Source organism: Dromaius novaehollandiae, chromosome 2 (genome assembly GCF_036370855.1).
Source record: "Dromaius novaehollandiae isolate bDroNov1 chromosome 2, bDroNov1.hap1, whole genome shotgun sequence".
NCBI lineage: Eukaryota > Metazoa > Chordata > Aves > Casuariiformes > Dromaiidae > Dromaius > Dromaius novaehollandiae.
The window spans coordinates 69358997-69386686 of record NC_088099.1 but is presented as its reverse complement, the minus strand read 5'-3'; the positions used below and the strand labels follow the sequence as shown (position 1 = coordinate 69386686).

General features: G+C 39.2%; 1 protein-coding gene across 7 annotated transcripts in view; it reads left to right on the top strand.

The window, feature by feature from the left end:
- MOCOS (molybdenum cofactor sulfurase) overlaps positions 1 to 27690 on the top strand; it is a 373228-nt gene that overhangs the window by 319701 nt on the left and 25837 nt on the right. For all 7 annotated transcript variants that reach the window (XM_026099873.2, XM_026099875.2, XM_026099874.2 and 4 more), the window contains 3 exons: positions 12467 to 12583; positions 15520 to 15978; positions 23961 to 24123. In XM_026099873.2, the coding sequence (XP_025955658.1) occupies positions 12467 to 12583; positions 15520 to 15978; positions 23961 to 24123 (739 nt within the window). The remainder of the gene's footprint in view (positions 1 to 12466; positions 12584 to 15519; positions 15979 to 23960; positions 24124 to 27690) is intronic.

The window sequence follows — 27690 nt, the reverse complement described above, 5'->3', positions numbered from 1 at the left end:
TCAGAAGGCTCTCAGATAAGAGAACATTTTGGACAATTTTTAATTTAGGGAAAATTGGATGACATTTCTAGATGACATACCTACTACTGGATACCTACCTACCAATTAACAATGATTTCATTTCAGCTGGTATGTTAAATGAGAGAAATGACAGAATGTTCTCTTCTTTTACGCATGATATCTCATTTATAATTACTTATAACCAGGCATCCAACCAGTTCTATTTGTCCTTCTGACAGGCAATTGTTATGTACCGTTGCCCCTGGAGAGCACAGGGTGGTTGGCTGTTAGTGACTGGTAGCCTGAAAAGGCTGATCTGTGTAACTGATTCCAGAGAAAATATTTTGATGAGCTTTGGAGCAGTTTATTTGGAACATATGAGATTGGCAAGAAAAACTTCAAAAGTAGAAGTGACAGTGTCTTCAGAGGATACCAAGCTTATATTTAAGCCTCAAGATTTACATAATTTACATGATATTCAAAACTCTGAACTAAGTCCAAGATATTTAGGATGTGAAAGGCATGCGGTGAAATACGTGATATTTAAAACTGCTGCTGAAAATGAAAGCAGGGGAAAAATCATGTCTTTCATCTGTGTAGCATTTGGGAGGAAAATTGTTCTTAGCTGCTACTATTACTGAACTCCATTTCTCGGAGTTATCAGAATATAATTGACCATGGTTAACAAGTTCGTGCCACTAAACACAAATGTGCTTGAATTACATACAAGAGTCAATTGTGCCAAGAGGGAATAGCAAGAGTCTTGGGTCCAGCCTAGAGTAAATGCTTCATTGCAGCACTCAAGATCAAATGAAAGCATTTCATTAAAGTGAGATAGGCAAATGAGACCATACATGATTACATTCTCAGTGATGACATCATTTTTGATAGTCTCCTGTCCCAATATGTATGATACAGAACACTTGGATGTTGAGAAGTGATAAGGTGGGAGTGAAATAATTATGGAAGTTGATTTATTACTGCTTTTTCGTTTAAACATTTCTTGGAGATTGCTGAAGTTTATCACTGGTTTAGAGTGTTATATATGGAAGAAACTTGCTTTGAATACTGTATGTATCATTGATTTAACTGACAGTTTAGTTACTGGGTTTGGTTATTTTGCTCTAAATGGGAATTAAAACAGTTAAGGGAGAGGGACTTTCAGGCTCCAAACACCAGTCACTCAAAAGCTGTGGCTTTTTCTTCAAATTTTTCTTGAAATGTATTTCTTTATCTAGGATCAAACTACTACAGTTTTGAAATCTCAGTAAACCTCCTGTCTTTGAGCACTAAAACTGTTAACTTTTCTTCTTTGGGCTGCTGCTAACACTTCCCATGAAAATGATGTCCTCCAGTAAAGCTGTCTTTTAGACTATTATTAGTAATAATTTGTTCTTGAAATGGGTTGGGAGGATACCTGTACTCTTTTCACACACGCTGCCTGCTCTCTGCAGTAGCATGGCTGCCATTTTATGTGATGTGCTTATTTGCATTGCAGCACCAAAAAGCCCCAGTTACGAACAGGGATTAAACTATGGTGAGTACTTGGCAGGCCCAGGACATGAAGATGGCCTTTATGCCAAACAGCTTCTTTATATACTTTTTTAATGGATAATTCTAAGGCATTCCAGCTCTTGCTATTAATAAAGTGTGGGCAGGTGGCATGCCGGTGCTTCTGAAATGTATGAAAATGTAGACTCTTCATGCAGAGAAGCACTGGCTTTTTATTAATAGTGAACATTTGCAATCTTCATATGAATATGCCATGAATATGTAGGTCTCCAAGTCCTTCAAAACTGAAACACTGTTTGACAGCAATGACTGGGCTTCATTTTACATCCTAGCCATTATTTTTATCAAAACCTTGCATATAATTCCATGAATGGTACATCTTGAGAGGTCTCAGACTATTTTGCCTGTCAGAGAGGAGTTGGAACAGCCATAAGGGAACACTGTTGATTTGTAATAACAATCACGCACACACAAAAAGTAGATTTCATACACATTAGGTCAAAGTGCAGAGTTGTGTGTTCTCTTCTGTTTGCAGATCTGAAGACAATCATCAGCTCTGCAGTGAGGGGCCTTTTGTGCTAATACTATTTTAAGTATTCCTCTTTGTTCTAAAATGGAGAAGGGACCTGTTAAACGTTCTTTGTACTTTCAGGAGATAGTTGCCGAGTCTTCCTAACATCCTCTCGCTTTTCAGTTTGCAAGGTCAGTTTAGGAGCTGGAAGAGGAGAAAGGGATGAGAGGCGGGGATAGGCAGAGGGAATTTCCCCTGCAGCCTTTGTTCAGTTGCATGCTGTGGAGAGCTCTTACCCAGGCACACCTTTCAGTCCAGGGTTCTCTTCCCCTACTGAAAAATAGCACTTCCCCCAACGGACATTTGCGTTTTTCACTCTGAACTTTTGAGACAGTTTTATTTTCCCTCATGTTTTTGACTGTGTGCCATTGGCTTAAAAAAGCAACCGAACCATCATAGCTGTCTTTTGAAAAATGACCAACATTTCAGCCCTGACCTAGGACCTTCCTTTCCTATTCTTTTTTTGCTTGACATTTACCTCCTTTCCCTGGAGTCTGAAGCTGAAAAGTGGTATGCCACAATTGTCTCACCTGTAAATGAGGTATCTATATATGCTTGCCATACCTCTTACTAATTCTGTTAGGAAGGGAGTGAGCATCAGTCCATTAGCAGTCCTAGACTTCTTGCCTGTAGCCCTGCCATTTTACACTTGTGTGTGATAGACAAACTGCTGTAACAGGAATCAGCTGCCAAAGATAGATAATGTAAACATTTTGGTTTACCTAAGGAAGGCTCCTCTCCTCTGGTGTTGCATATGGATGAGTTTTGCCTCTTTACCTCTCAAGATTGGGAACACTGCTCAAATAGATTATGGTCGGTTTTGTCTACAAGCCGACATTAGCATTTCCTGGTTCACTCCCATCGGCCCAGGTAGAGGGAAGGGCAGGAGGGGGGAGGCTAGACTTTGAGCTTATGTCTCTTCATCCATTTCTCAAGAAAAAACTATCAACACTTCTCAACAGATAACTTCCAGTGTGTATCCCTTCAGCATGAATCTATAATGCAGTTTCACAATGGCTCTTATTATGGCATCTGCTGGCTCTCTACCCATCTTCCTTCTGTCGCCACCTTCCTTGAGTTAGTGAGGACAGACTTGAACCGCGCTGGTTTTTTTTTCTTTTCTGTGTTTGTTTTCTATCATTCTGTAGTGTAGATCAGGGTCTTCCATTGGAACACGTGGCCCCAAATCACTTTGATGTCAGAACAGCTACACAAGGGTTTCACCATGGCACCGTTTCTAACGTGGTATCCTCTCGCTGCCTATTTTCACATGCTTAGAGTATGAGAAGAGGGCAAAACCAGAATTAGACTCCCCCTGTATTTTTTTCCAGCTTTCTTAAATAGAGGTTTTATCCTTTCTTGTCTTTGTTAGAATCCTTTTTTTCTTTTCTTTTTAAACCCATTTATGCATCTGCATCCAAAGCATCATGCAGCAGTGAATTCTCCTGTTAAGTAGCTTAGCAGCTAAACCAAAAGTGAGAAGAAGTGGAGGCAGAAAAACAGATCTTAGGACTCCAGCAACTTTGAGAGGCTACCCATCATCCTTGTATGCCAAGATAAGATCATCTCAATCTGAACCTTTGCACAGCCTCCTGAGGCAATTAATTCTGGAACTTAGCTATATTCACTACTGCAAAGTATTTCCTAACAACTAACTTAAATTTCATGCAGTGCAGCCTAAGCCCATCATTACATGGGTTGGGCAAAGAAAGAGAGACCAGTCTGGGCAGGAAAGCAGAAAAAAGGAGATTCTAGCCATCAGGAGCAGAGGAAAGAGGAAGGAGTCAGACAAGCAGTTAGGCATGGTTTTGTATATGACAGATGTAACTGGGGGAAGAGAAAGAGAGGTTATTCAGCTTTCTTGCATTTAGATAGGTCTGCAAACAGAAGTAATACTGGACAAAGTGGTGTGAGGCAGGATGGGAAATGCACAAGAAAGTAGTTGCTCAAGGTAAATAAAGTGGCTGTGGTCAGTCCTGGAAGCACCTTCAGGTTCTGAATACACTTTCTTGGCTTTAGTTTCACAGTGTTCTCTTTTATGAGCTTTCTTTTTTCTGTGAAAGTGAAGTTTGAATAAGTTGCTTAACTGGACCTAGAGCAGTAGCCAGGGACCTGGCAATGGTCTGGTGAAATCCCCTGCTGCAGACTTTCTGTGTCACCTTATGGGAGTCAGTGCCTGTCTCCCCCACCTATAAAATAATGTCGCTAGCACTTTCTAGTCTCAGTGCAGTGGAGAAGCAATATTTAAATATTGGCAGAGCCTCAGAAGTAAAGTGAGAGATTTATTTATATATACACACAACTAGATAGGTTGATATTTGTGTCACTTTATCGTTATATGATAAAAGGGGCCACGTAATAATCTTGAATGGGTAGATTTCTTGAAAGATTGCTGTTTGTGTCTTAGATGGTACCCTGTGTTTCAGTGGTAGACCAACTCTAGTGCACTGTATATCTGTTACATAGCTCTACAATTAAAGCAATGAGAACATGCTTATTAAAGCAATGAAAAAAGCAGTTACAGCATTTCGCACAAATGGGAAGGTGTTACCAGGTCAATTTGATCAGACTACTGATAGGATTCTGGTAGTAGCTATCTGTGCTTGCCAAGAAAGCCATGTCCCTACAGGAGAAAGTAGATCGATGCTAAGCAATGAGGAAGGGTACTTTCAACATTAGTTATGTGAAATAATCTTCCTAGAAAGCTATTAAGCAGAAGATCTGTGATGTTTTTGTTATTCAAACTTCAGTCCTTTTATATTGCTTTCCAGCTGTTTGCTTCTAGCTTTTTACTTTTATGCTCATTCAGTTTTGCAGCTGGAAAAGTTGTGCAGCGTTTTTGCATCTGGACCAGAAAAAACAGAAAGCCAGCACTTTCTAACACCAGCAAAGAATGTGTGTGCAGAGATGGTCAAAAGACTGAGTTAGTTACACTAATGCTTTTGGAAGCATATCCACTCATTATATTGATTATGATGACTCAGGGAAAGCAAAACGTTCATAACATGCCTAATGGGATTGTTGGCCATCTTCCCAATAGCCACCTAAATATTACTGGGGTGATTGCTCACTATTGATTTTAACTGTGGATTTAGCCATTGATTTCAGGAAGCCAGAGACAGTAGATGGACCAGTGGGATGGAAAGCAAACAGAATTACAAGGAGAAAAAGATTGTTGTGAAGATTCTTGTTGAGCTTCCGCTAATTTCCTTGGTTCTAATTAGTTTCCAATTGTACTGTGGATGTCTTATAAGCATCCTTAGCAAGAGCAGTGACTTGTGTCATCTTCTGTTCTGTGGGGAGATAGCTGTGATGCAGCAAACCAGACTGACTTGCCAGTAAAATGGCGCCTTGTTACTTCAGACTGGCAAGAAATAACACTGCAACATGGATTTTTGCGTATGTTTCGTTATGTGATATTGGTTACATGGTATTGAGCATTCAAAGGCAGCCCTTACAACAAAGGGCTGTCAATGCAGGAGGCAATTTAATTAATCTAGGTAGGGAGCTGCTGATTGTTGGTAAGGAGAGGCTGTGTTTGAGAGATTCAGTGTGATGACTGCAAACCTAGTTAATAGATAATGAAGCTCTCTTCTTGCAGAGGAAGTAGTGGCAGAGTTCAGGTTGAGTTGCTCTTTGTAATATCTCATTGTTGGAGGACCAGGATGCATGTGAGAAGGCACGCTTGCAATTGTCTACTGTTAAACTGCTCATCGGAGCTGGTCAAGGTTAGAAAGCTCCATGAAAGCCTAGACTGATGTTGCCTTATCCTGCTTCTCTGGAGTGTCCTTATGTGTTGCTAAGGAAATTGCAAAAGGAGATAAAAGATGCTCATAGTTGTTCAGATGAAAGAATCCAAGATGAATGAGAGAGGCTAAATATTTTCTCTTTAGATACAGGGCCAGACTGTCACTCTAAACCACAGACTCCATTACACAGGGGAGAAATGTGAAAAGAAACCCCATGGTAGCGGCAAGAGGACTGCACTTTTGACAGGCTCTGCTGGATTTCCTTTTTCTGGGTCGCGGTAAAAGCATATCAGGTGTCTTTGAATGCCTGCAGTGTCCAATTTCAGTCCACCATCCAAATCCTTTGAAGATGAGGAGACCTTGGCTCCACCTTCTCTATTACCTTGCTTGCATCTTCCTGCCGCACAGAGAAATCATATATAGGAATCTGTATGGCCATACTTAAAGTAGTATTTCAAAACTTCAAAGCCCATCTTGGGATTTTAATCCAACAATATCCCTGTGGGATAAGGAAGATCTATTATCCCTATTTTCAGAGGATAAATGCAGGTAAAAGGAGGATGTAAGTGACTTAAGAGGAAGAGGAAAAGGTGGAAAAGGTTTTGGCTGAGCCACAAATTAAATCTGTTTCTAGAGTTCCAGTATCATGCATCGCACATTTTTTTCCTACCCATTGTTTCCACTTGTAGTAGTCTGCTACGTTCTTTATGCAGCAGACTCATTTTACATGCTGTATGCCTTCTTGATATTAGTCATAGCTTGATCTTCTGTGTTGTTTACCTCTGGCCTACAGTTATCTGGCCAGTCATAATCTGACCCAAAGCCTTTAACCCACAAAATAGCTAGGGGTGCACAATGGGATGTAGAGATACAGACCTTTTACTACTGCTCACAAGGGAAAGCTGTGTTTTAGTCACAGCTAGGAACCTGCAACGGGCTTGGGTTACTTTGCTTTTCTTCCTGGAATCCATCCTCTGCTTGATGCAGTTTATCAACCCAGGTTTTCATTGGCATTGAATGTTGTTAAAAAAAAAAAAAAAAGAGCTAAGAGAAAATACCACTGGTGGAAGGGACCTGTGACCATGGAGGTGCCAAATCAGAACAAGCCAAGGTGTTTAGCCTGCTCATCAGCCTGTTCAGTTTCCAATAGCTGGATTTTGGATTCAGGAAGTTTACATACATTCCAAGTAAGTCCATGCCTGAATTCAATGCATGTAGTATAGGAAGGAAAAGGTAGTTGAAAAAATGTGAGGTCATGCATTTAGAATCAAGACTGTGTTTCATTTCTTCCTTATAACCACCTTGTTCCCAAAGTATCTATTAGGTTCTGAGTCTGAGAAGTATAAAATTCTTTTTACTGCTTTGAACATGGAGGCCTTACAGTTTGTTATCTACATGGCATCTTGCAAGCGAGAATTCTTGCAGAATGACAATCCCTGTATCCTGATTTATGCAGAGTTTTCCTGCCTGCTTCTCTCCCATGCAATCTTACTGCTATTTGACTGTCTTTGAAACCAGCAGAGAAAATTATCACATCAAGTACAAAGTGCCTGAGAAGTTAACAGTTCCACTATCAGGCCACCCAGTTTGGCTATTTCAGTATCTCTATCTAATGTTTCATTGCTTCTACCAAAGGATTTTTGGTCAGAGTGAGTGATGAACAGATGTATACTGAAAAATATATTTACATCCACTCTGCAATTAAATTGAACCATTGTAAACAACTGGAGACAAAATAGGCAGTAGAGGGTCAGCTGCATCAATGCTGCGGGAACCTGCTCAGGTAGAAGTTCTTTCTTTGGGATGGGAAGAAAAAATGCCTCTTTTGCAGGAAGCCATGCAGTTAAACCAGTTTAATGATACAGTAACACAGCTAATATGCATTTTTCCTCCTCTAAATGATTTGGAAAAAACTGCAGATTTTTTTTTCTTCTGACCTTCTTATTAACTGTATTAAATAAGGTTCGGTAAGCATTTGCGTCAGCAACAACATTTCACAATTGAATGTTGAATGACAAAAAGAGCTAGCTTACTTTTTCTCCAACTGCATGCCATGAATCAGTGAATTAATTTAGCAGCTGATGTGGAGAACAGTGTCATGGAGCCTGGCTTGTAACCAGCCATCAGTGGTGTGCAGTGAAATTCTTGTATTGAACCAATCATCAGACAGACAAATTGCTCTGGAATTTGGGCATTATAGAAAGTAGAATCAAAGGTCCAAATCCCAATTTCTTGTGGACAGCACCTGTCGGTACTGACTAATGTGATTTTGTTTTTTCAGCACACTTCATGATCTATTATAAAAAGGGAAGCCTTTACTCATGTGAATAATTCTTGTGATGTTCAGCAAAATAACCTACACATATAAGAAGTACTTGCTTGAATAAGAGCTACAGAATTAGATCATGTGGGGATGACTTCAGTGGGGATTCCTAAAGAACCTGGCTTTCTTAGGGAAATTTTCACTTAGTTTATTAGTAGTAAACTTGGTTTATTAGAAATAATGCAAAACTATGTGCTATTTGTAAATTTTTACTATCACTTAGTATATATCCACCTACAGTAACAGCATCCTTCTCAGACTTATTTCAGTGGAACCTAGAAGCCAGAGAGAAACTTAGACTTTGAAGCTGGCTGCCGCAGAGGTCTGGAAGGGAGTGGATAGTAGAAGTCAGTCATTTAGCAAAGGCAGAAAGGTTGCCAGTGCACCTGTGTGGCAGAGGCCAGTGAATCAGAACACATGAGAATCTCATTACTTTTTGGAGCTGTCCAGCTTTAAGTATGAACTAAAATTCTAGCCACGCAGGAGGAACTATTGTAGAGCAGCGCATTAAAAACAAAAAACCCTCCACCTCAATATTTTTGGTATTAAAAAAAAAAAAGTATAACAATAAATACTAGAGAGCGCACTATGAAAAAAATCCCAAACATGAACATCTGGGCAATCTGGTGACGCTAAAGGAAGGCTCCTCAAGGAAAGCAACTGTGGTTAAAACAGAAATTTTCTTTGGGGGAAAAAAAAATTAATGGCTTTAGGTAATCTTTATTCATGTATGTTTATTGAACACAAAGACCCTAGCCTTAAGTATGAAAAGCACCTTTTGCTTGTCAAAAATCAAGATCAGGAACAAGAAGTGCTGGGGTGTGAAGCTGTCTACAGGGCCTTGGCCCACAGTGAACAGCTTCAGAAAAAGGGATGCATGCCAAGGGACTGGAAGGGAGAGAAGGGACTCCAAGATGTCCTGATGGCTTATCTACCATGTCCTCGCTGATTGAATCAGTAAAAATGCTGTAAGATTTCTACATGTATTTTACACTTTAATCTTCAAGCTCAGAAACACGAAGTCACAATGTTCCAAATATCAGATCCTGGGAAATGCCAAAGCTCATGATCTGAGTACACAAAACTGTGTCCTTATCATTAATCCCATTCATGCTTCTATGTCTTCATTGATGAATCTATTCCTGTCTCCCAAAAGTCAGCTGCCGTCGTTGCACACAGAGCTGCAAACAGCGTTCTGTATTTCATAACCTGGAGTTCTGTACCCGTTATTGCTCCTTATGGCAATTTTAAAGATGTATTTTATTTAAGTAAGCTTTTCTTCATCAAAATAACTGTAACAGATGTTTTATGTTCAGTTTGTTTTGCTATGTGGTAACACTGCAGAGAGAGATTAAATTAACTCCCAAAGTGGCATATTTCCAGGTTGAAACTAAACAAGAAGACCTAGAAGCATATGTCTAAGCGAAAGTCAAATATGCATTCAGAGGACAGACAGGGTGACAATGCTGTGTTTACTGATTACTGATTTACATGGTTTCATTGTTTACAATGAAAAGTGTGCCAAGATCTGCAGAATACCTGTATGTGTTTAAGCTTCACATTGGTGGTAACAGAGCTCGGTTTATACTAAAGCTTATGTCTAACTTATCTTTGTTCTCTTGAACCGTGATTCTCTCTATTCCTTTAATGTTCATCCATTTTTCTGTATCAATAGTCTTCAAGAGTGTGTGTATATATAAGTGTGTATGTATATAGAGTATATATATTTATGCACACCCACACACTTACCCCTGACATATTTATCAATAATCTTTGTCTACTGTACAGGCTAATATATACCACTCAGTTAAAAATATTATTGGAGAAGACTGTTGGGTCTTGTCACTTGTTTCACTTCTGAAGTGAAAGGCTAGAATGAAAGTCCAGGGCCTTCATTAAAGAACAGTAATGATGATATATTTGACAAAAGGAAAACAATTAAAAAACTGGTTGTTAACAATTCCTTGAAACTGGGTTGTGGAAACTTCTTTACACTATTTTGAAAATCAAAGTTGCCCCAGCAATATTTCTTTGAAAAATAATATTAAAAAAAGATTATATATTTTAAAGCTTTTTGTATACTGAGCAAAGGAAGCCAAACACTGAACAATTTCAGCAGTGGAATAACTGTCATGATTTTTGCCTTGCTTGTCATCATTAACAGAGTGATAGATCCACCCGCAAGTCACTAGCGCCATGACAAACCGCGTTATGTCAGGATGACAACTTTTTTCATAGAAATAAATAAGTCAAGAAAATGTCACTGTTCCCAGATTGAAGTCTTCTGACAAAACAAAGTTAATAACACCACAACAGCCTTTCTCAACAGATGCCTTTTACTATAACTTAGATTTGAGAAACATGCTTCGAACACTGTGTATTCTGCAAAGAATTAAACACGTATAGGGATCTTGGGACTGATTCTTTTCTCTGCTTTCCAAGTCTGGATACGTGAAGTTATTTTGGTTGTGTTTCCATTTGAAAACTGAACCATTTTGAACTGAACTAATGCGGCAGCATGTATTTAAGCATGAATGTGAGAACGGTGCACTGTAATGATGCAGGATTCTTTTTTATATGTGTAACACACTTTTGTGTGGAGTGCCTTGTGCCCCACACATGAAAAAAAATTTAAATGCTGTTTGAACTTCTTGTAGCAGAGTTAGACACTACTGAGGTTGAATTATTTCAGCCTGGAGTAAGTTCTGACAAAGGGCTTGGTTTTTCAATTTGCTGAGACAGTGAAAGTAAAGGGGCTTGGCAGCTCCCACAGTCAAGCTCGCAGGTGAGGAGACGGAAGGTAGACTGAATTATACAGCTGAGATTATCCAGAAAGTCCAAAAAGACAATAGAGATTAAGCCAGCTAGAAAAACTAAATTGTATGTTTACATTGAAACGTTTAACACGTGAAACATGCTTACATAGTTTCCTAACATAGTTAGGAAAGTGATTGGTTTAAAATGATCAACACTTCCATTCCTTCACCTTTAAGCTGAGATTTCTATCAAACATGTGTCACGTGATTCACCATCAGCTGTCATTCTGTGTCAAGCTGAACCTGAGCTCCTATGAGGCCAGTGTTACTGGAGTGCCTGAGTCCTGTCAATCTGTAATGTTGGTCCTTAGAGCTCCAATTTCTCCATTTTGCAGCAGAGGAGCTAAAGCACAGAAACTTGTGTGAGGTTGTTCTGGAAGTCTGTGGCAGAGAGAGGATGTGCCAAGCTTCATGCTACCTTTCTGATCATTTGACTATCCTTCTTCCCAGTTCTGACTGGGACTCAGTTATGTATTGTCAAAGAAATAATGCAAAAACTGTACCTGCTCAGTTAACCTGCTCAGTTGCTCTTGTTACTTTTTGAAATCAGCATAAAGAATTTTCAGATCCCTTCAGTGTGCTTCCGTGGTTTCTTCGCTGTGCTATGAAACCCTGCCAGTCCACATCTCATCTCTGCAGTGCCAGCCTCCCACTGCATACGTACGTGTTTCTCCTTCTGAGGCACATGAAGATGTGTGCTTCTGCTCTCCTTGCACATATTTTTCATATCCTGACGTAATTTGTTCATTATTTAGTCATCCATTATTGTATTTATGCCCTTGCATTATTTCGTGGAAGATAAATGATATAACCAGAAAAGCACAGCACCAGGAAAGCGTGGGTTGGTGGCTGTGTGCAGAACATTCAGAGAGGTATTCCAGCTTAGTGCCTACCCTGTCAGGTGTTGTTGCTTACCAGGGGGCTGATTCTTCAAGCACTTGTGTGCCCAAACCCACTGTTATTATTCGTTTCTATAGTGAGGACTTAGAGTTTCAGATCCTTCGTGAGCAGGCTAACCAAAGAGATACCCCAGTCCTCTCTTCTCCCTCCATAGAGGCAGTTTCATTCATTGTTCTGTCCAGACACTGAATGACACAACTGCAGGTCTGTAATCACCACCACTGATGTGAATGAACCTGTTCATGGGTTTAAAATTAAGCACATACACTGGCATTAACAGGATCAGGGCCTGAAGTGATGTGTGTGTGTGTGCGTGTGTATGCGTGCGCACGTATGGCAGAGTGCACTCTCTTTTGTGCCAAAGTAATTATTTCTGCTTCCGTCATTGTTTTCTTTTAGCTGAAATAACAAAGCTGAAAAATCCTCACTGATTATTGGAATGCTAACAGCTTCAACCAATCTGTTAATAATTTAGAGAGGTAATTTACCTCAGATTGATTTGTACCTTTAAGACATTCTGTGTTGTTTACCACAATTTTAAAATGCGTCTCTTTCATTCTTCTCCTTTGTCTTTATCTTCTGCCAAATTGGGAAGGTGGACAAGATGGCCAGTCTCTACAACATACATGTCCGCACAGGTTGCTTCTGTAACACGGGGGCCTGCCAGATGCATTTAGGTATAAGCAATGAGGACATCCGAAGAAACCTGCAGGTGAGTTTTTGAATAAGATAACATGGTATGTTTCCCATGGAGAAGACCTAGACTCAGTGACCCAGGAGACTCTGAATTTGCTGATGAATGGAAGGGTTGAAGGAGAGAAGAAAATCTGGCGCCCAAAAAACCTAACTAGTTAAAAGATAAAGTAGGTATATCATGGGCTGTGCTTTTGAGTCTCTGCAACTTATAGAATAAAGGCAAGTTTGATTTGTTTTCTCTGATCTTTCAACTCAGTTGCCATGTTAAAGAAATAAATGAACTGGAATTCATTGAAATGAGGTGTTGAAACAAAATCATTTGATGGTCCAAAAGTAATATGTGTTGTTTATTTTTATTTCATCGGAAAATATGAAATCATAGCTTCTTGTTCTGATTTGGAATTAAATGAAAGGAAGACTTCCTGCAGAACAGAAGTTCCTGGACAGTTCAACTCATGTTGTTCCTGAAGTATCCTTCATTGTACTCAATAATGTTCAAGTAGTATAGATGTATTCCTGTTGGGCGTTATAGTCTAAAAGGCATACACAAATTGGACAAGAAACAATCCATAAGAACAAGCTGTGAATCTCTGACAGCAGAGAAAATTTAGGAAATTATACACATAGATGACATGTCTACCTAGATTACTGGTTTGTTAGATTGTTAGAACATGAACATAAAGACTATTTCCTAACTGCATCTTGATGACTAATATTCTCCATGAATTGTCATGTGTAGCAGGATGTATTACAACGAAGGGGAGGAGGCCTCATATCTGTATATTTGTCAGAGTTTGGAATTACAACCAATGAATACAGAACAATCCAAAACTGTATTAACAGTATTCTTCAAAAGATGCAAAATGATAATGACTGTATTGATATTACAGCTCCCTTACAATTTCGTAGAGACGTTTAGATAAATTTGCAAATGCATTTGTATGCAAGACTGATAGCTCAAGTCCTTAAAGGGAGAGAGCTCTTTATTACCTCCCTTGGCAAAATGGTTGTTTCATTTGCCATGGAAAACTCTGTGTCCATAGCCTACTCTTCCATAATCCATTTAAAAACAGATGAGTGAACTTGAATTTTTGAGGGGAAGCAGCTTCTCCAGGGTACTCAGAGAAAAGAAAAAATCTCTTGCCTTCTGTTAAGGAGAAAAAGTCCAAATGAACAGCTACACCACTCTCATGGATCTTCTCATATGAAGAGGATTTTGCGAAGGACTGAGTGGGCTTTTATAGGTAATAAAGCTAAGCATTTAAAATGGGACAGGCCAAACCCCAACCCCAAACCTATAAAGAGACACTTTATCTGCCAGAGGGGGTGATGAGGTAGTGCAGGCAAGCAGTTGTCATTTTGGGACATTCTCACTGGTTGTTTGAGAAGGATCTAACCGAGTTATTGACAACATTACTGCATAGGGAATGCAGCCATTTTCCCATTATTTGCACATATACTTTGTTTTTGCATCTTCCCAGGTTACTGACTGCATTCTTCCTTCCTTGATGAAGATTTCCATGTTTTGTAAGCAGTTTGAAACTGCTTGTGAGTGAGGACTTTCTGTCCTCAAGGGTCTGTGGAAAGTTAGTTTCCTTGGGATGTTGGACAGGAACTCATTTACTTACTTGAACAGCAGGAACCTCTCTTCTCAGTCAGTCAGTCAATACCTGGCAGAAAAGTTACATGTATATTAAGAGATGCAACATAATTTGGTAAATGTTGATTCTGCTCTGTTGTCAGGGGTAAAAGCTGCATCACACTACGTCAGAATATTTAATGCTGTATTTCATGCTTTGACACTGTTGGGTTTTTTTTATTTCTTCTTGCATAAATGGAAGCTGTGTTCACTGAACTGTGACATTTCTTGCTTTAAAAAGCCCTCATGTAAATAATCTATTCACACTTCTGGTTTTATGTAGCACAAATGCATAAATAAATGAAATTCTAAGAAAAAAACAGTTGCTGTACTTTACACGAATAAGGGTGCTGACTTACATTGGTGAGCTAATGTTAGGTGGATGATCAAAGAGGGTCACTGGCTTATCTCGTGGGTGAGTACCAGCATTCACTGACCCCCTTAGTGAAGACGAGACTTGTGCTCTGAGAACTTTCTAGAGAGTGCTATGTGAAAGGCACATGTTGAATAGAGAGGTATCTATACGGAGGTCACTTCTTTTGGACATGGGAAAAAAAAGCCTGTCACAAAATTGAGGTATTTGAGAGATTTTTCAGCCAAAGCTTTTTCTTGAGTTGAAACCTGTGTTTTTCAAAGATGGAAAGATTAGGGAGAAAGCTAGATCTGTCCATCCTGAAAGGACCGTATTGACTGGATCAGTGAGACTGATTTACTGCATATCCCAGTGACTGGGGAAGTCACTTTGGATGTTGGAGTTCTAGATTCAAGTCTCTGTTTTGCTCATATCCCAGGCAAGTTCTTAGCTGCATAGCTATCCACTGGACTATGTAACAAAAGCCAGGAATAATCCACTGATTACATATGATGGAACAGTTCCAACAGGGAAGATCAAGAAACCTGCCCTCCAAAAATCAGCAGTCTAGTGGTTTGCTCTCATGTCTAAACATAATATCCCCGTTTAAATCTCAGCGAACTGTGCAGAACAGAGACTGGATGTACCTGAGACTGACCCTGCTGCTGGGCTGTGCTGGGGCCTACAGACTTTTTCTGAATTTCCACATAAGTTTTTGTGCACTCTTTTGCCTTAGCGTAGAGTAGGATAAGCATCTCAAAACAATCTTCTTCCCAGCTTGAGTAAGGCAGTTGGGAATTTTTTTGCCATTATGTTTTTATATTCAGGGGTTTACTGTATATTTTTTAAAGCAGTTCTTCAGGCTAAAATTAACAGACTAGTGATAACTATGTAAAATAAGGGGGAAATAGAGCAAAGTCTGTCCTAGTAGCTCCCTGTTTTTCTTTCTGTTTCAAATTAGGCTGGTCATATATGTGGAGATGATATAGACCTGGTTGATGGACGTCCCACTGGTTCTGTGAGAATATCATTTGGCTACATGTCTACTTTTGAAGATGCACAGACTTTTTTGAAATTCATCATAGCCACCAGATTCTCCAAATCAGACACTGAGGTTCCCTTCCAATCCTCTGTTACAAAGCTGACAACAGAGTCTGTCAGATCTCCAGTTCGGGATGACTGTCCTTCCTGTGACAATGCAAATACATTGGCTCCAAGAGTGCACATCTTAGACAGAGACCTCTGGGAGAATTCATCTGCAGCAATGAAGACTATCGATTGGCAGCCACCAGCCACTGCGTCGGAAAGCATAAGGGCAGCTGTTTCTGAGACTGCAGTACCAACATGTAGAAGAGGTGGCAAACCCATTACTGTCACCAACATTTACCTGTATCCAATCAAATCATGCTCTGCATTTGAGGTATACACTTTAAATTATTTTAAAATATTCATCGCAACCTCCGTTTTTTCCTTGCCCTTGTCAGACCTGGCAACCAGGAATAGCACGTGCAGGAGATACTAGGAAGCAGTATGGGGGTACCCATTTTTCCTGATGAGACATGCTCCTTTTCTCAAATTTCTAGCGTAAGTTCCTGCATGCTAAGGGACTTTGAAGGATTTTCAATTAGGATTTTCAAAGTTACAGGGTGTAAATGTGTTACATTATCTCTCTCCTCCCCCCAACAGAAAAATCTGCACATAATATGCAATCTTGAAAAAAAAAAAGTTGGATTTGCAAAACTTGACTAAAATATAATCAAGTAATTAGTATGCTTTTACAAAATGACATGTGATGGACTTGTAGGCATTGATGGGTAGGCAGCAATTGAGAAATAACTTGATTAACATGTTATAATTGAGAGGAGGCTGATTTACATTACAAAGAAATGTTATCATTAAAAATACATTTGCAACAGAAATATGACATTTAAGTGTTGCTGCACTATTTGAAAGTTCACTCTTTGAAGATTTTAATTGCTTTTCTGCCCAGTTAATAATATCGTCACCTTAGCTGTGAGGGTTTTTTTTTTTTTCCACATAATGCATGATGAAATAGGTGTATGGTTCACACATTGACCTAGACTGTGACTCTGCCTAGTATCATACTGGGAAGTGATTTAATGAATGTCAATAACGGTGTAACTTTCCCTATGAAAACTTGCTGGTGTAGGTCACTGTCTTACATCTGAGTGAAAATTGGGGTCAAATCCAGTGACAAATCACCTGCATTTAAAATATGGCTTCTCAATTGATTTGCTCATAATTTTTTTCTTCTTAATGCAAAAAGAGGCTCAGGAATTAAAGCAAAGAATACTGAATGACCAGCAAACTGTCTGTATATTTAAACTTGGTTTTGCTCATGAGGTCTTTAATTCAGAAGCACAATCTTCAGCATCAAATGACATCTGAACAAACAACTTCCACCCCTTGTTAAATTGTTTAGAAAAGCAAAGTAGTCCCACATTTCATGTGAGAATGTTTTAACCTTCATTTAAGTGTTTCAGATTTTTAGCTGTGTTACAGAAGACCACTACAGAAGCTGCTGAAATCTATTGCAGCAGTATTCAGGCCCCTTTGGGGTTAAATTCTGTTTTTAACATGCAGACTGGTGTTCTGAGATATATACCACAACCTTCAGTGCTAGGAAGTCTTTGAAGTGATGGTACCCAGAAGCAGGTAAGAAGTACCTCAGCGTGAAAGACACAGCTTTTGTTTTCCCATAAGCTGAGCCAGATTTCTTTTCTTCAAGCTCTAGGAGAGGAAACTACTCTAGGTAATAAATTCGCACAGACCTGGTACTCCCTGATAGACAGAACTGTGATTGTATAAGAGGGGGAAAATCCCCATTTCTCATGCATACTTGTTGTGCCAAGCATGTGTTAATGATCTTGAAAGCAGGGCTCAACTTACCTAAACATATCCCTCTAAAGTGAGATATTAGTCTGTAAGCAGTGAGCGTTGGATACCTGCTAATTCATCTTACCATAAAATAAGCATCTACAATAGGTAAGATGAATTGTTCCTGGCTATTCCTGTCTCTTTCCACTGAGTTTAGGAGGGCTCTTAAGCAACTTGAATTAGACAGCTAACATTAGGTGATATGAGTACTTTAAAAATATGAATGTTAAAATCACAACCGTATTATGAGACTTAATTTTGCATGTTTAGACTCATTTTTGAAATCTAGTGTATTCTGTTTTGGTATTTTTTGATAATGAAGCAGCAGCAGAACTCAATAAGCTAAGCACTGTGAGAGTCTCTGCTGCCAAAGAGCAATATGCAATTAAATATATACTAGCTTTCGTATATGGTATAGGCGGTACTGGAATTTCATTATAAATAGCATTCTGTTTTCCTCCTGTTCTTCTCAAACAGCATTTTTCATGCATTTCCACTTAGTTCATAGATAATACATGACTGTGTATGAAGGAACAGTAGGAGCTGGTATAATAGACATGATGAAGAAGGGATTTTCATGCATAAGGAGTGCAGTGTAGGAGAGTGGGCTAGGAGATGAAGTCAAGAAGTAAGCAGGAGGTCAAGATGACTTTCAGACTCTTGTGCTTCAATGGCTCAAAAAGTGTGACATTACTGACAGTGATGGAAGAAAGGAAAAGATAAGAAATAAAAGACTGGGATTTCATTGTTTGCCATATATTTATAAGCAGCCTTTGGAAGATCTGTCAATCTCATTTTCTGCCTGTAGATGTAAAAATGACAACTCCTAGCTCACCATTTATAATGAGCATTAAAATTAGTTTTCCACATTTGTTTCCAGTACAGGATGAAATTTATAAGGTACTGTATCTCTTTATTTTTCAAATCAGAAGAAATCAGAAAAGATATTTTTGGCAGTCCTAGTCTCTTAGAAGTCAGTTAATCTCATTCTAAATCATGCTGTTGCTTGGTCTCTTCCTGATGATTAAGAGTAGAATTGAAGGCATCACTGCCAGAACCTACATCACTAACTCCAGAATGAATCACCGTCCACAACACTCTGTATGTCATTACTGCAACTTTAGCCTGTGTCGTCTTGAAAGGGGAATATATCCAATGCCACCCTCCCTGAAGTTTGAAGTAAAGCATACTAGAGAAACCTTTCCACAACTAAATGGTCTCAAATCCTGAAAATCATTTTGCCTTTTAAAATAATGATTATCCCATCCTCTCTAGACTTTATCATGAAAAGACTTAATCCTCTAGGAAATCACTGCTTTGCTAGTCTTGTAATGGTCTGTGTCATACAGACTTCGGGTTAACGTGATGATATTATTCCCTTACTTTCATAAACTGATAACTCATAGCAGTAATCACATAGCTTGTAGTTTTCTTGGTCTTCAGTTAGAAGGCAAAGACTGAAATTCAGTTTCACATTTTATATCTAAAATACCTTTAAAACACCTTGTAGTTGTGGGAAGGTTAGAAAAATAATTTCCCAATTAAAAATTTGATCTCCATTTTTATCAGTTGTAAGATAGCTCTATGCTCGTTGATGTGAAAAGATGAAAAGTGTTTTAGATATAGGCTGCAGTAAATCCATTCTGCTTATGCTTGGATACTTGAGATCAGAATCTCATAGATTGGTAAATTCAAGAGCAGACCTGCAGCTGATATGGTAGGTCAGGCTTTTAGAGTGTATAGTAAGTAGACTTCACTGGGAAGTACGTGACCACTCGTGTTTGTCTGAAAGAGTGTATGCAGTGGAAAATTCCGTCTAATTATGTGTGTAGGACCCAGCCCTTCTGCCAGTAAAGTCTGCCCACTGACTTACGGGTCACAGGATAGATAACTTGATTAGCAGCAGAAAGATAAACTTGATGAGGATGTGAACACAAACTCACAGCTGTTTGATCTCTTTAGAATCACATAATCTCCTCCTCGTCTAAATGCCTCTGATTTCTCTACTTTTCTAAGTGCTTTAGTGTGGGAGGTGCTTGACCTCCAGAGAAAATGAGAGTGCAGAGTGCTTTGGCAGCTGGGTGGATGAAGCTTTGCATGAAGATCTTCAGCTTACTGCAGGTTGGTTAGCTTCTACAGCGTGTATGTTTTATAAAATGTTCCTGGCAATGGGACTATCTCCTGATCAGTGGTGCTCCATGAATTTGTTACACACTGTGCAGGAAGTAGAGGCCTAAATATTCTAACTGAACTTTCTTAGATACTCTCCTTTGATTTCCCTTCACTTAAATTAAGGGAGAGGAGCAGCAAAGAGGAGTAACCTTTATCCCTGACCACTTTTTTCTTCTTTTGCAACATAAAATCTTGTTTTAAACATTCATTTTTAAACATGAACATCTCTCATGTCCATGAATTTTGCATAATTACATAATGCAGTGAGCCCAGTGAAAAAGGTTAGGACTTTAAACATTGATAACTTTATTATTCTTGCAGTAGTTTTCAAAGTATAAAAATTGCATCTCGACACACAAGACAAATTAGCTTTCACTTTAAAATACAATGCAAATCTTTAGTAATCAGTGGAGAAATGATATATAAGGCCACTAACATTTTTAAACCTGAGTAATTTAAAGCCTGTGCAATGATTTTCTTCCAAAACTATATTAGCCCTCATGGTGATATTACTGTAAACTATGGAAAAATGTATCCAAAAATGTTTTAAAGAAAATTCTGAAATAACAAAAAAGACATTTTTGCAATGAATTTTTTTTTACATTACAAGAAAAAAGAAATGAATTAAAGAAGGTGGGACAATACCATGAACTGGTTGTGCTGTGCAATGGTCCTTGCTCATGACGTGAAGAAAAGACCTTACCTTGTGTAATTAGCGTGCCTGCCATGCTAGGAATTGAAGGTGTGTGCTAGCATCTGTTGATAAAATCATGGTGTCTCTGCTTTCTTTCTATTCTCTCACTTTTACTTTGTCTCAGTAGTAAGAGATGGTCAGACAACTGCAGGGAATCAAGTTAGAAGCTGTGTTGTTGGTGTTACTGACGGTGATGTAAGCTAACCTGTTTTACTTTAATTTGCAGTAGGCTTCACTAGTTGGGTTGCTTCAATTAATCAGTTGCCTGAATGTAGGTATCTAGTGCCATTTGAGATGCCCTGGTGTGCCCTGCCTTTCCTCCTGCTGCTGGTCCACTAAGATGTGGGTCAGCCTGTGCCATATCTGCCAGCCTTGGGCAGACACCACAGGTGTAATCCAGGGCAGCTGAATTGAACCACTCTTCTCATGTCTCAGATGAAAGGTGGTGACTTCCAGCAGAACAGGCAGAATTCATTTGAAGTGGTTTAGTTCTGTAGTTTGCAATCATTCAACAAGCTCTTCAGCCTCTTAGAAATAAGGATGGGAGAGGGTCCTGCCAGGCCACAAGCCTAAGTACTAAGGAGAACAGAAATTTGTATGTTCCATGCTCATCTTCAAGTATCATATTAGCATCAAAACAGCTCAGCCTGTTGCACGATAGTTTATGACTCTCTGTCCAGGGCAGAGTACACAGTCATTTTGTTGTTGCAATTTTATTCATTGATGTCCTAACAAAATAAGAGATATCATAAACTCAGATGTGGAGAGGAAGTAGGGTACTTGACAGTGTACCAGGAACATCCATGAAAGGAATAGCACTCACTGCTGGGCACATTTATGTTTTGTTCTTGTTATAAAGGCAGATACCCAGAGGAAGGGAAAAAATGGGCTGAGGACCTATAGTTCTGTGCTGCATCTCAGAGTGAAGCATGGAGTTGCCTTTATTTTGGACCTATAAGGATATTTTGAATGGAAGGGGTTGTTTATTTCCAAATGTCTATTACCTAGTCAGCTGGGTTTTCCCATAATACTTATCACAGTGCAACAACTATCCAAAGCTCTGATTAGAGATTGTTTTGTTTTGTTGATAAAACCAATTGCCTTCAACAAAGGGTAAGCGCACACTTAAACGTTTTCCTGAATAAGATTGCTGTCCTAAAGTGGAACCGTAAGAACTGAATGTTATAACTGAGAGCTAAGAAACATTGTCTTCAGAGATCTTTTCTGGTGTTTTTCTGCTCTTTTAGCTTATTCTGCACTTCATGTCTTGCAAATGCTGTAGAGATCTTCTGGTAGATCCATGAAAGGATGTATTACTGATTCGTGATCTTCTGTTTTGGAAGGGAGATTTGACAACAGGAAACTCTTGTAGCTCTCGGATGATCACCAGCTGTTCAAATGCATTTTCTAATCTAATTATACAGGATAACCAAAAAATACTGGCCTACCCAAAGGACAGTTTCTGGCAAGGACAAAAGTCTGTGCTGCAACTGGCACTGCACTGTCTTTGGGCTATGATTCTTCTCCAGGGCAAAGACAGGGCAAAGGTTCACATCTTTTAGGTGCTGACAGTTTGAGCTGTTCGGACAAGATAGTTGCAGATGATACTGTCAGACCTGAAGATTCCACTTTTGACTGACAGTTTTTATTTATGCTTGCATCAAAAACTGCCAAAAAATATTATAAATCAAGTAGCTTGACAAAATACATTCCTTTAAAATTTTCCCATATATTTTGTGTATTCCATACAGTTGATAGCACTGTGGCCAAAATATGTAGAAGAGACTAGTGGTTTAGGCTGTAACTATATTTTTATGTCCAACTTCAATGCTTTAAAATTTTAGTTTCAGAATGTTTTGAGTGCCTACCCTCAGCTTCCTTTAGTTAGGCAATCAGTCTCAAGTTGCTGCTGAGGGCTCTTACAAATTCTGGAAAAGTTTATGAGATTGGGATTTTGCAGGTTCTATGGGTTTAGGATAGAGCACATGCTAAACAGAAATGTGATTTTTACATTAATCTAACCTGTGCTTGTTGTGCACCAGGTAGCTGCTGGTTCTTTCCAAATCTCAGTAAGAAAGAATGTCTGCTTGACTCTAGGTATAATATGAGGTTTAATTAGAATATTCAAAGATAAAAGTAGAATAGAAAATTAGCTATTAAATCTTACATCCCTTCTGATGCTGGGAACCCAGAGATGATACAGCATGGGACAGACCTCTTGGTCGGGTCATGGCATGCTGCACAGATATTGTCCGTGGTGAGGCTCACCAGCATTTTGGTGTTAGAGCTCTTACAGGTATTTCTTAGAGGAAAACAAGTCTGTTCATCATTTGTACTGTCAAGCAAGGATGTTCACATGAGAACATGCTGCTTCACTTTCAGACAAAGACGAGGACATATGAGTGGCATAATGGCCAGCGCCAAGGGGGAGCTGCCAATGGGCTCCACCATTACGATTAACTGTCTAAGTTTGTCCTGTGGCCAAGGGATACGTGCAGCTCAGCGCAGGCCTGGGCCTGCTCCGGTCACTAACTCCTCGATGTACAATAGTCTCCCAGTTAGGATCATTACAGTGCTTCATGCCATGCATTTCTTCAGAGTGTTCAGGCTGTGCTTGATATATTTTTTTTCTCAGTATTTTTTTCTATAAGTCTTTTCTTAAATAAGTCGTGTAAGCTGCATTAAGCTTCTTAATAAACTTCTACAAGGATTGATCAAAGTTCAGTTGTAGTTAACTTTTCTCCAGATTGAACTAGAAAGTGTACGTGAGTTGAAGCAATATGTTTAAGTGCCCAGCTTTCTCTTAAAAGAATGGTATTAATATTTTATCATTCTGAAGGGGAAAGCAGTTATTAATATCATCCAAAGGCATTACTAAAATTGCTGTCTTTTTGGATTTCAAGATTACCATCTGTGTAGCATCAGTAACAGATGTTCTTTTCACCAGAAAAAGGTACATGATAGCAGTGACAATATGGTTGTATAGGCTATTGGATGTACAGACCATTATAGAAGTAATGGAAAAACAGGTAGCAAAGAAGGCAAAACTTTTTGTGGTAAGAGGATCTAAAAAATATTTTGTTCCTAGTTAAACTGGAAAGCTTAATGGTGGAAGTTTTCTCAAGTTGATTCATTGGTAAAGTGGTTCCAGTTTTGTGGAAAAAATGTAATGTTTTTTCAAAATTTTGAATTTCACATTTTCCTTGGGTTTTTTTTGTTTGTTTGGCTTAACTCATACATGCATCTCAGAGTGTCCATGCTTTGTAAATTAAAACTAAATTGTTCGGGGGAGAGGCCCTAAAAACGACTGAGAATAAAACTGAAAGCAATTTTCAGAGTATTTCCTAGATTGTTTACTGTATTTGTGTAGCTCTGTTAAATGTAATATCTAAGTGTAGGATAATACTTAACAAATTATAGTAACTCCATTTTGTTTAGTCAGCTTCTTGCAGTCAGATCTTTATCTTTGATTTGCAATTAAGGTTTCTATTATAAAAGCTGACATTGCCTTGCACAAGTTTTCCTGATTTCAAAGTATTACATTACCATTCTTTTCCTTCTCTTTTCTTTTTAGCATGAACCTATTAATGCAACTAACATTCTCTAAACATTTTTGTTTCCTCCTGATGCTTTTCTAGGTTGCAGAATGGCCAGTAGGAAACCAAGGTTTGCTATATGACCGTAACTGGATGGTTGTAAATCAGAATGGAGTTTGCATAACTCAGAAGCAGGAGCCAAGGTTGTGTCTTGTAAATCCTTCAATTGATCTGAAGCAAAATATTATGGTAATTCAGGCAGAAGGTTAGTAAATAATATCTTTTTCTCCTCCTTCATTACTGGCGTCAACTTTATAAACGCAGAGATGCATGCACCTACCAAAATACTGGATGTTGTGTATCCCTGCTAACATAACGGACGAATTCTGCTACTTCATGTAAGGAAGCCCAGGCTGTACTAGCACTGAGTAGTTCCCTAGTGTGTTGTAGAGGCAGGTGGAGAGAAGACAGTGACTCCCCGTGTGTAGTCAAAAAGTGGATGCTCAAGGAAGGGATGATGAATTGATAGATGTGGAAATCTGCTGACTATTCTACTCCTGACATCACAGAGGAAGTCCACCAGTCAGAATGGAGTATTATTGCTGTGAAGGTGAAGGAATAGCTGTCATATGTCCTGGTCAGAGACCTTCCTATTTTACAGATCTCCTCCTTCCAGAAGTTGTGGGACTATGGTGAAGAGTCTTCAACAGGAATTAGTATCACTGAAATAAGGACCAGACATTATCTAGCTCATTAAATACTTGCAGTATTATGTACAATATGCGTGCAAATATTTCATGGTATTTGTTTTTTTCTGGATTCATCAAAACTCTCTTTATTCTCTCCTGGGGAAAAAAAGTCTCTATGGAAAGCATTACAGAAAACCCCTTGATACTTGAGGGTACATATTGTTTATTTTTCTAGCAGTGCTGTTAGCACTGAACAGTGGAGCAGGTTTGTATTCCACAAAAGTCATTATTAATGCCTAGTTCACATGTGGCTGAATGGTATTTATCATATCCCTGGGGTCTAACATTTACTCAGCCTGTATGTCTTAACCATTAATAATTTATATGCCTATGATTTCAGCAGCTAGAGCACAACATGGGAACTTACAGTCGGATTTTTCATCCCTTGTTAGAACTCCATTATGGATGTGTTCCTGGTGGATCTGTAACTACAGTCTTCTTTCTGTACGTTAAATCTGTTGTCCCCTCCAGCTGTCCAAGCACTGTTCATTCTCCATAAAATTAAGTCTGACCAGTTGATTTCTTTTGCCTGGTGAATTGGAGTAGGTCTGTCAAACATACATGCAGGTACTTCTTCTAGCCTCTTGCAGGTTTGTGTTTGTTTCAGATCCCAAACACAATCTAATCTCTTTTTACGGATTCTGTATTGGCTCATTGTCACAAATTCTGCCATTTCCCACTCTTCTCTGTATATTCTTTCTTTAAGAAGCTATTGTTGATTCATTTCAATTCAATGTGGAGTGCATTTCAACCCAGATTTTTGTAGTACAGTTTCATAGCCAGCCTTCTTTGAAAACATTTCAGTTATGAAGTGCTTCAGAACTCATTATTCCTAGAAAGTAAATTCCTTTCCATCTCACTTCCTTTCTCTTTGTACCTCTTGCTTGTGGATACAATGTGAAGTCTTGTCTAAACCTTCTCCATTTATCCTTCACATTTTCAGAACTTCACCTCTGGTGGGCCTTTTGATTGTTTCATTCTGCTCTTCTGCTTATTTTCTTCATTTTTTTTCCTGGCTAGTATCACATTGTTCGGGTAAGTGCATATCCATTGGTACGTTTGCCTGGCAATAATGTCTGCACTGACATACTTGAGAGAGTCAGGAAGAAGTTTTCACAGACATAAACAACAGTCAAAGCACCCATTTTTCACTGAGATTTAGTGGCAGTTCAGTCCCTTGCCGTAGTCGGTGCCAGGGTGAAATTCACCTTTAAATCCTACATTTTACTTCATGTCATTGTTGGAGATTTCACAGTCAGTTAACTTCCCTCATGTGAAAGTGAGAACCATTTCCACCTAAAAGTGATTGATCAAGTCTGTAGCTCACTTTTCTGATTGATCAAGTCTGTAGATCACTTTTCCATCCAGAAGTGATTGATTAGATCTCCCGTGTGCTCTAACAGGAACATGGTTGGCATTTACAGCTTGTCTTGGTACTGCCAGTATGTAAGAGGGGAGAGTCATTTTATTCTTTGTATAATGAGCCTAGATACCAATCATTCTAGCCAATAAGGTGATCTGGGCCCTCTTTTTATAACAGCACTGCTGTTTTTCACTTTTATAGTGTACTTGCAACCTGTGTTATTTTTTAATGCTTGAGAGAGTGTTAATAGCTCTCATTTGCTTGGAGAGAGTATTCTGGAGGATACTGCTCATAAGATAGCACAGTGATGGAAGCATATGTGAACCGACAGGTAAGACTCAGCAAATAAATCAATAGGAAGCTGTCCTAATATTTATTCTGAGTTTTTTCCTTTCACCTGCAGTCTAAACTCATGATTTATTTGTTTGTATTAAATTTTTATTCTTTCTTTTATCCCTTCAGATATATGAGCCGTTGTTATATCTCCAACTTAAATCATTCTATGGCAGACCAATTTAATTCAACTAGTTGACTCGTTCCTTGGAAGTCTCATGTTAATCATTCTTGCTTTTGTCACAGCTCTCTTCAGCCTGTCAATATCTTGTTGCTAATTTAGCGTCTGCAGCTGAATGCTGCGTGTGTAGCTAGAGCAGAGTGCAGTACAGCAAGGAGCAGTAGCCCTTTGGAGAGCCAGAAGCGCTCTGCCTGCAGCTCGAAGCCTTCACTGGCCTGTGTCGCTGGCTAATCGTATTTCAGATCTGTAGCACTTAGCCTGCTGACTCTGGTCACCTCCAGGGCTCTTCCAGCATTATTGCTTTGCAGGTTTCTCTCTCCCACTGGATGCCTCCCATCTGAACCTTTCCTCAGCTTTATTAGCATGCATCTTTCCTCAGCTATATTAGCATGCATCTTTCTCAGGTGAGAGTTTTGTTAACTTCAGCTCCTCCTCTCCTCCCCCTGCCTGTACAATCCCCTTGTAGGGTTTCTCTGTTCTCTTCAGCACATGATTTCACTGCAGTTATAACCATGAATAGATTTCATTGTCTTGGCCTTTATTGCACATTTCATTGCATTAATGAAGAGGCAAAGGTTATGAAGGCTTTGGTAGGCAGAAAACACTCTCTGGCTAACTCTCATTTCTCTGCCATCTCATCTTTTTCAGCCCTGTTTCTCTGACCCAGGTAGAACCACATTTGGCCTTAACCAGTGTGGACCTAGGCCTGGGCCTGGGTCTGGGCATGGTGATATGGACATTTCTGGTGTTCAGGAGTGGATGAAGAGAGTGGCAGTGGTGAAAAAAATTGGCAAAAGCTTTTAGCTATACCTTTACTGCACCTCTTGCTCTGCTTAATGTGAAATCCCAGTTGCTCCCAGGTGGTCAGGTAACACCGATGGTCTGGGTAGCTGCCTTCTTTCTGCTCCCCTGTGAGGAACTGTAACTACTCTACTTTCTCTACTGGTTTATCTGCTATCAGCTGTGCTTTTGGCAGTGTGAGAGCAGACTGTGGCAATGATCTGCATCTAAATCACACTTTGTTGTCTGGAGATGTCTCTCTGCAACAGAGAGCACCTAAGGCAACCATGCTTCTGGATTAGATGCCTCTGGTAAGTGCCTAAAGCTAAGTGGGGCAAATTCCACATCGCTGCATTATGCAGCATTCTTAAAGAACATCTTGCTGTTAATATTGTTAGATTATGAGGAAGACTTTATCTATACCAC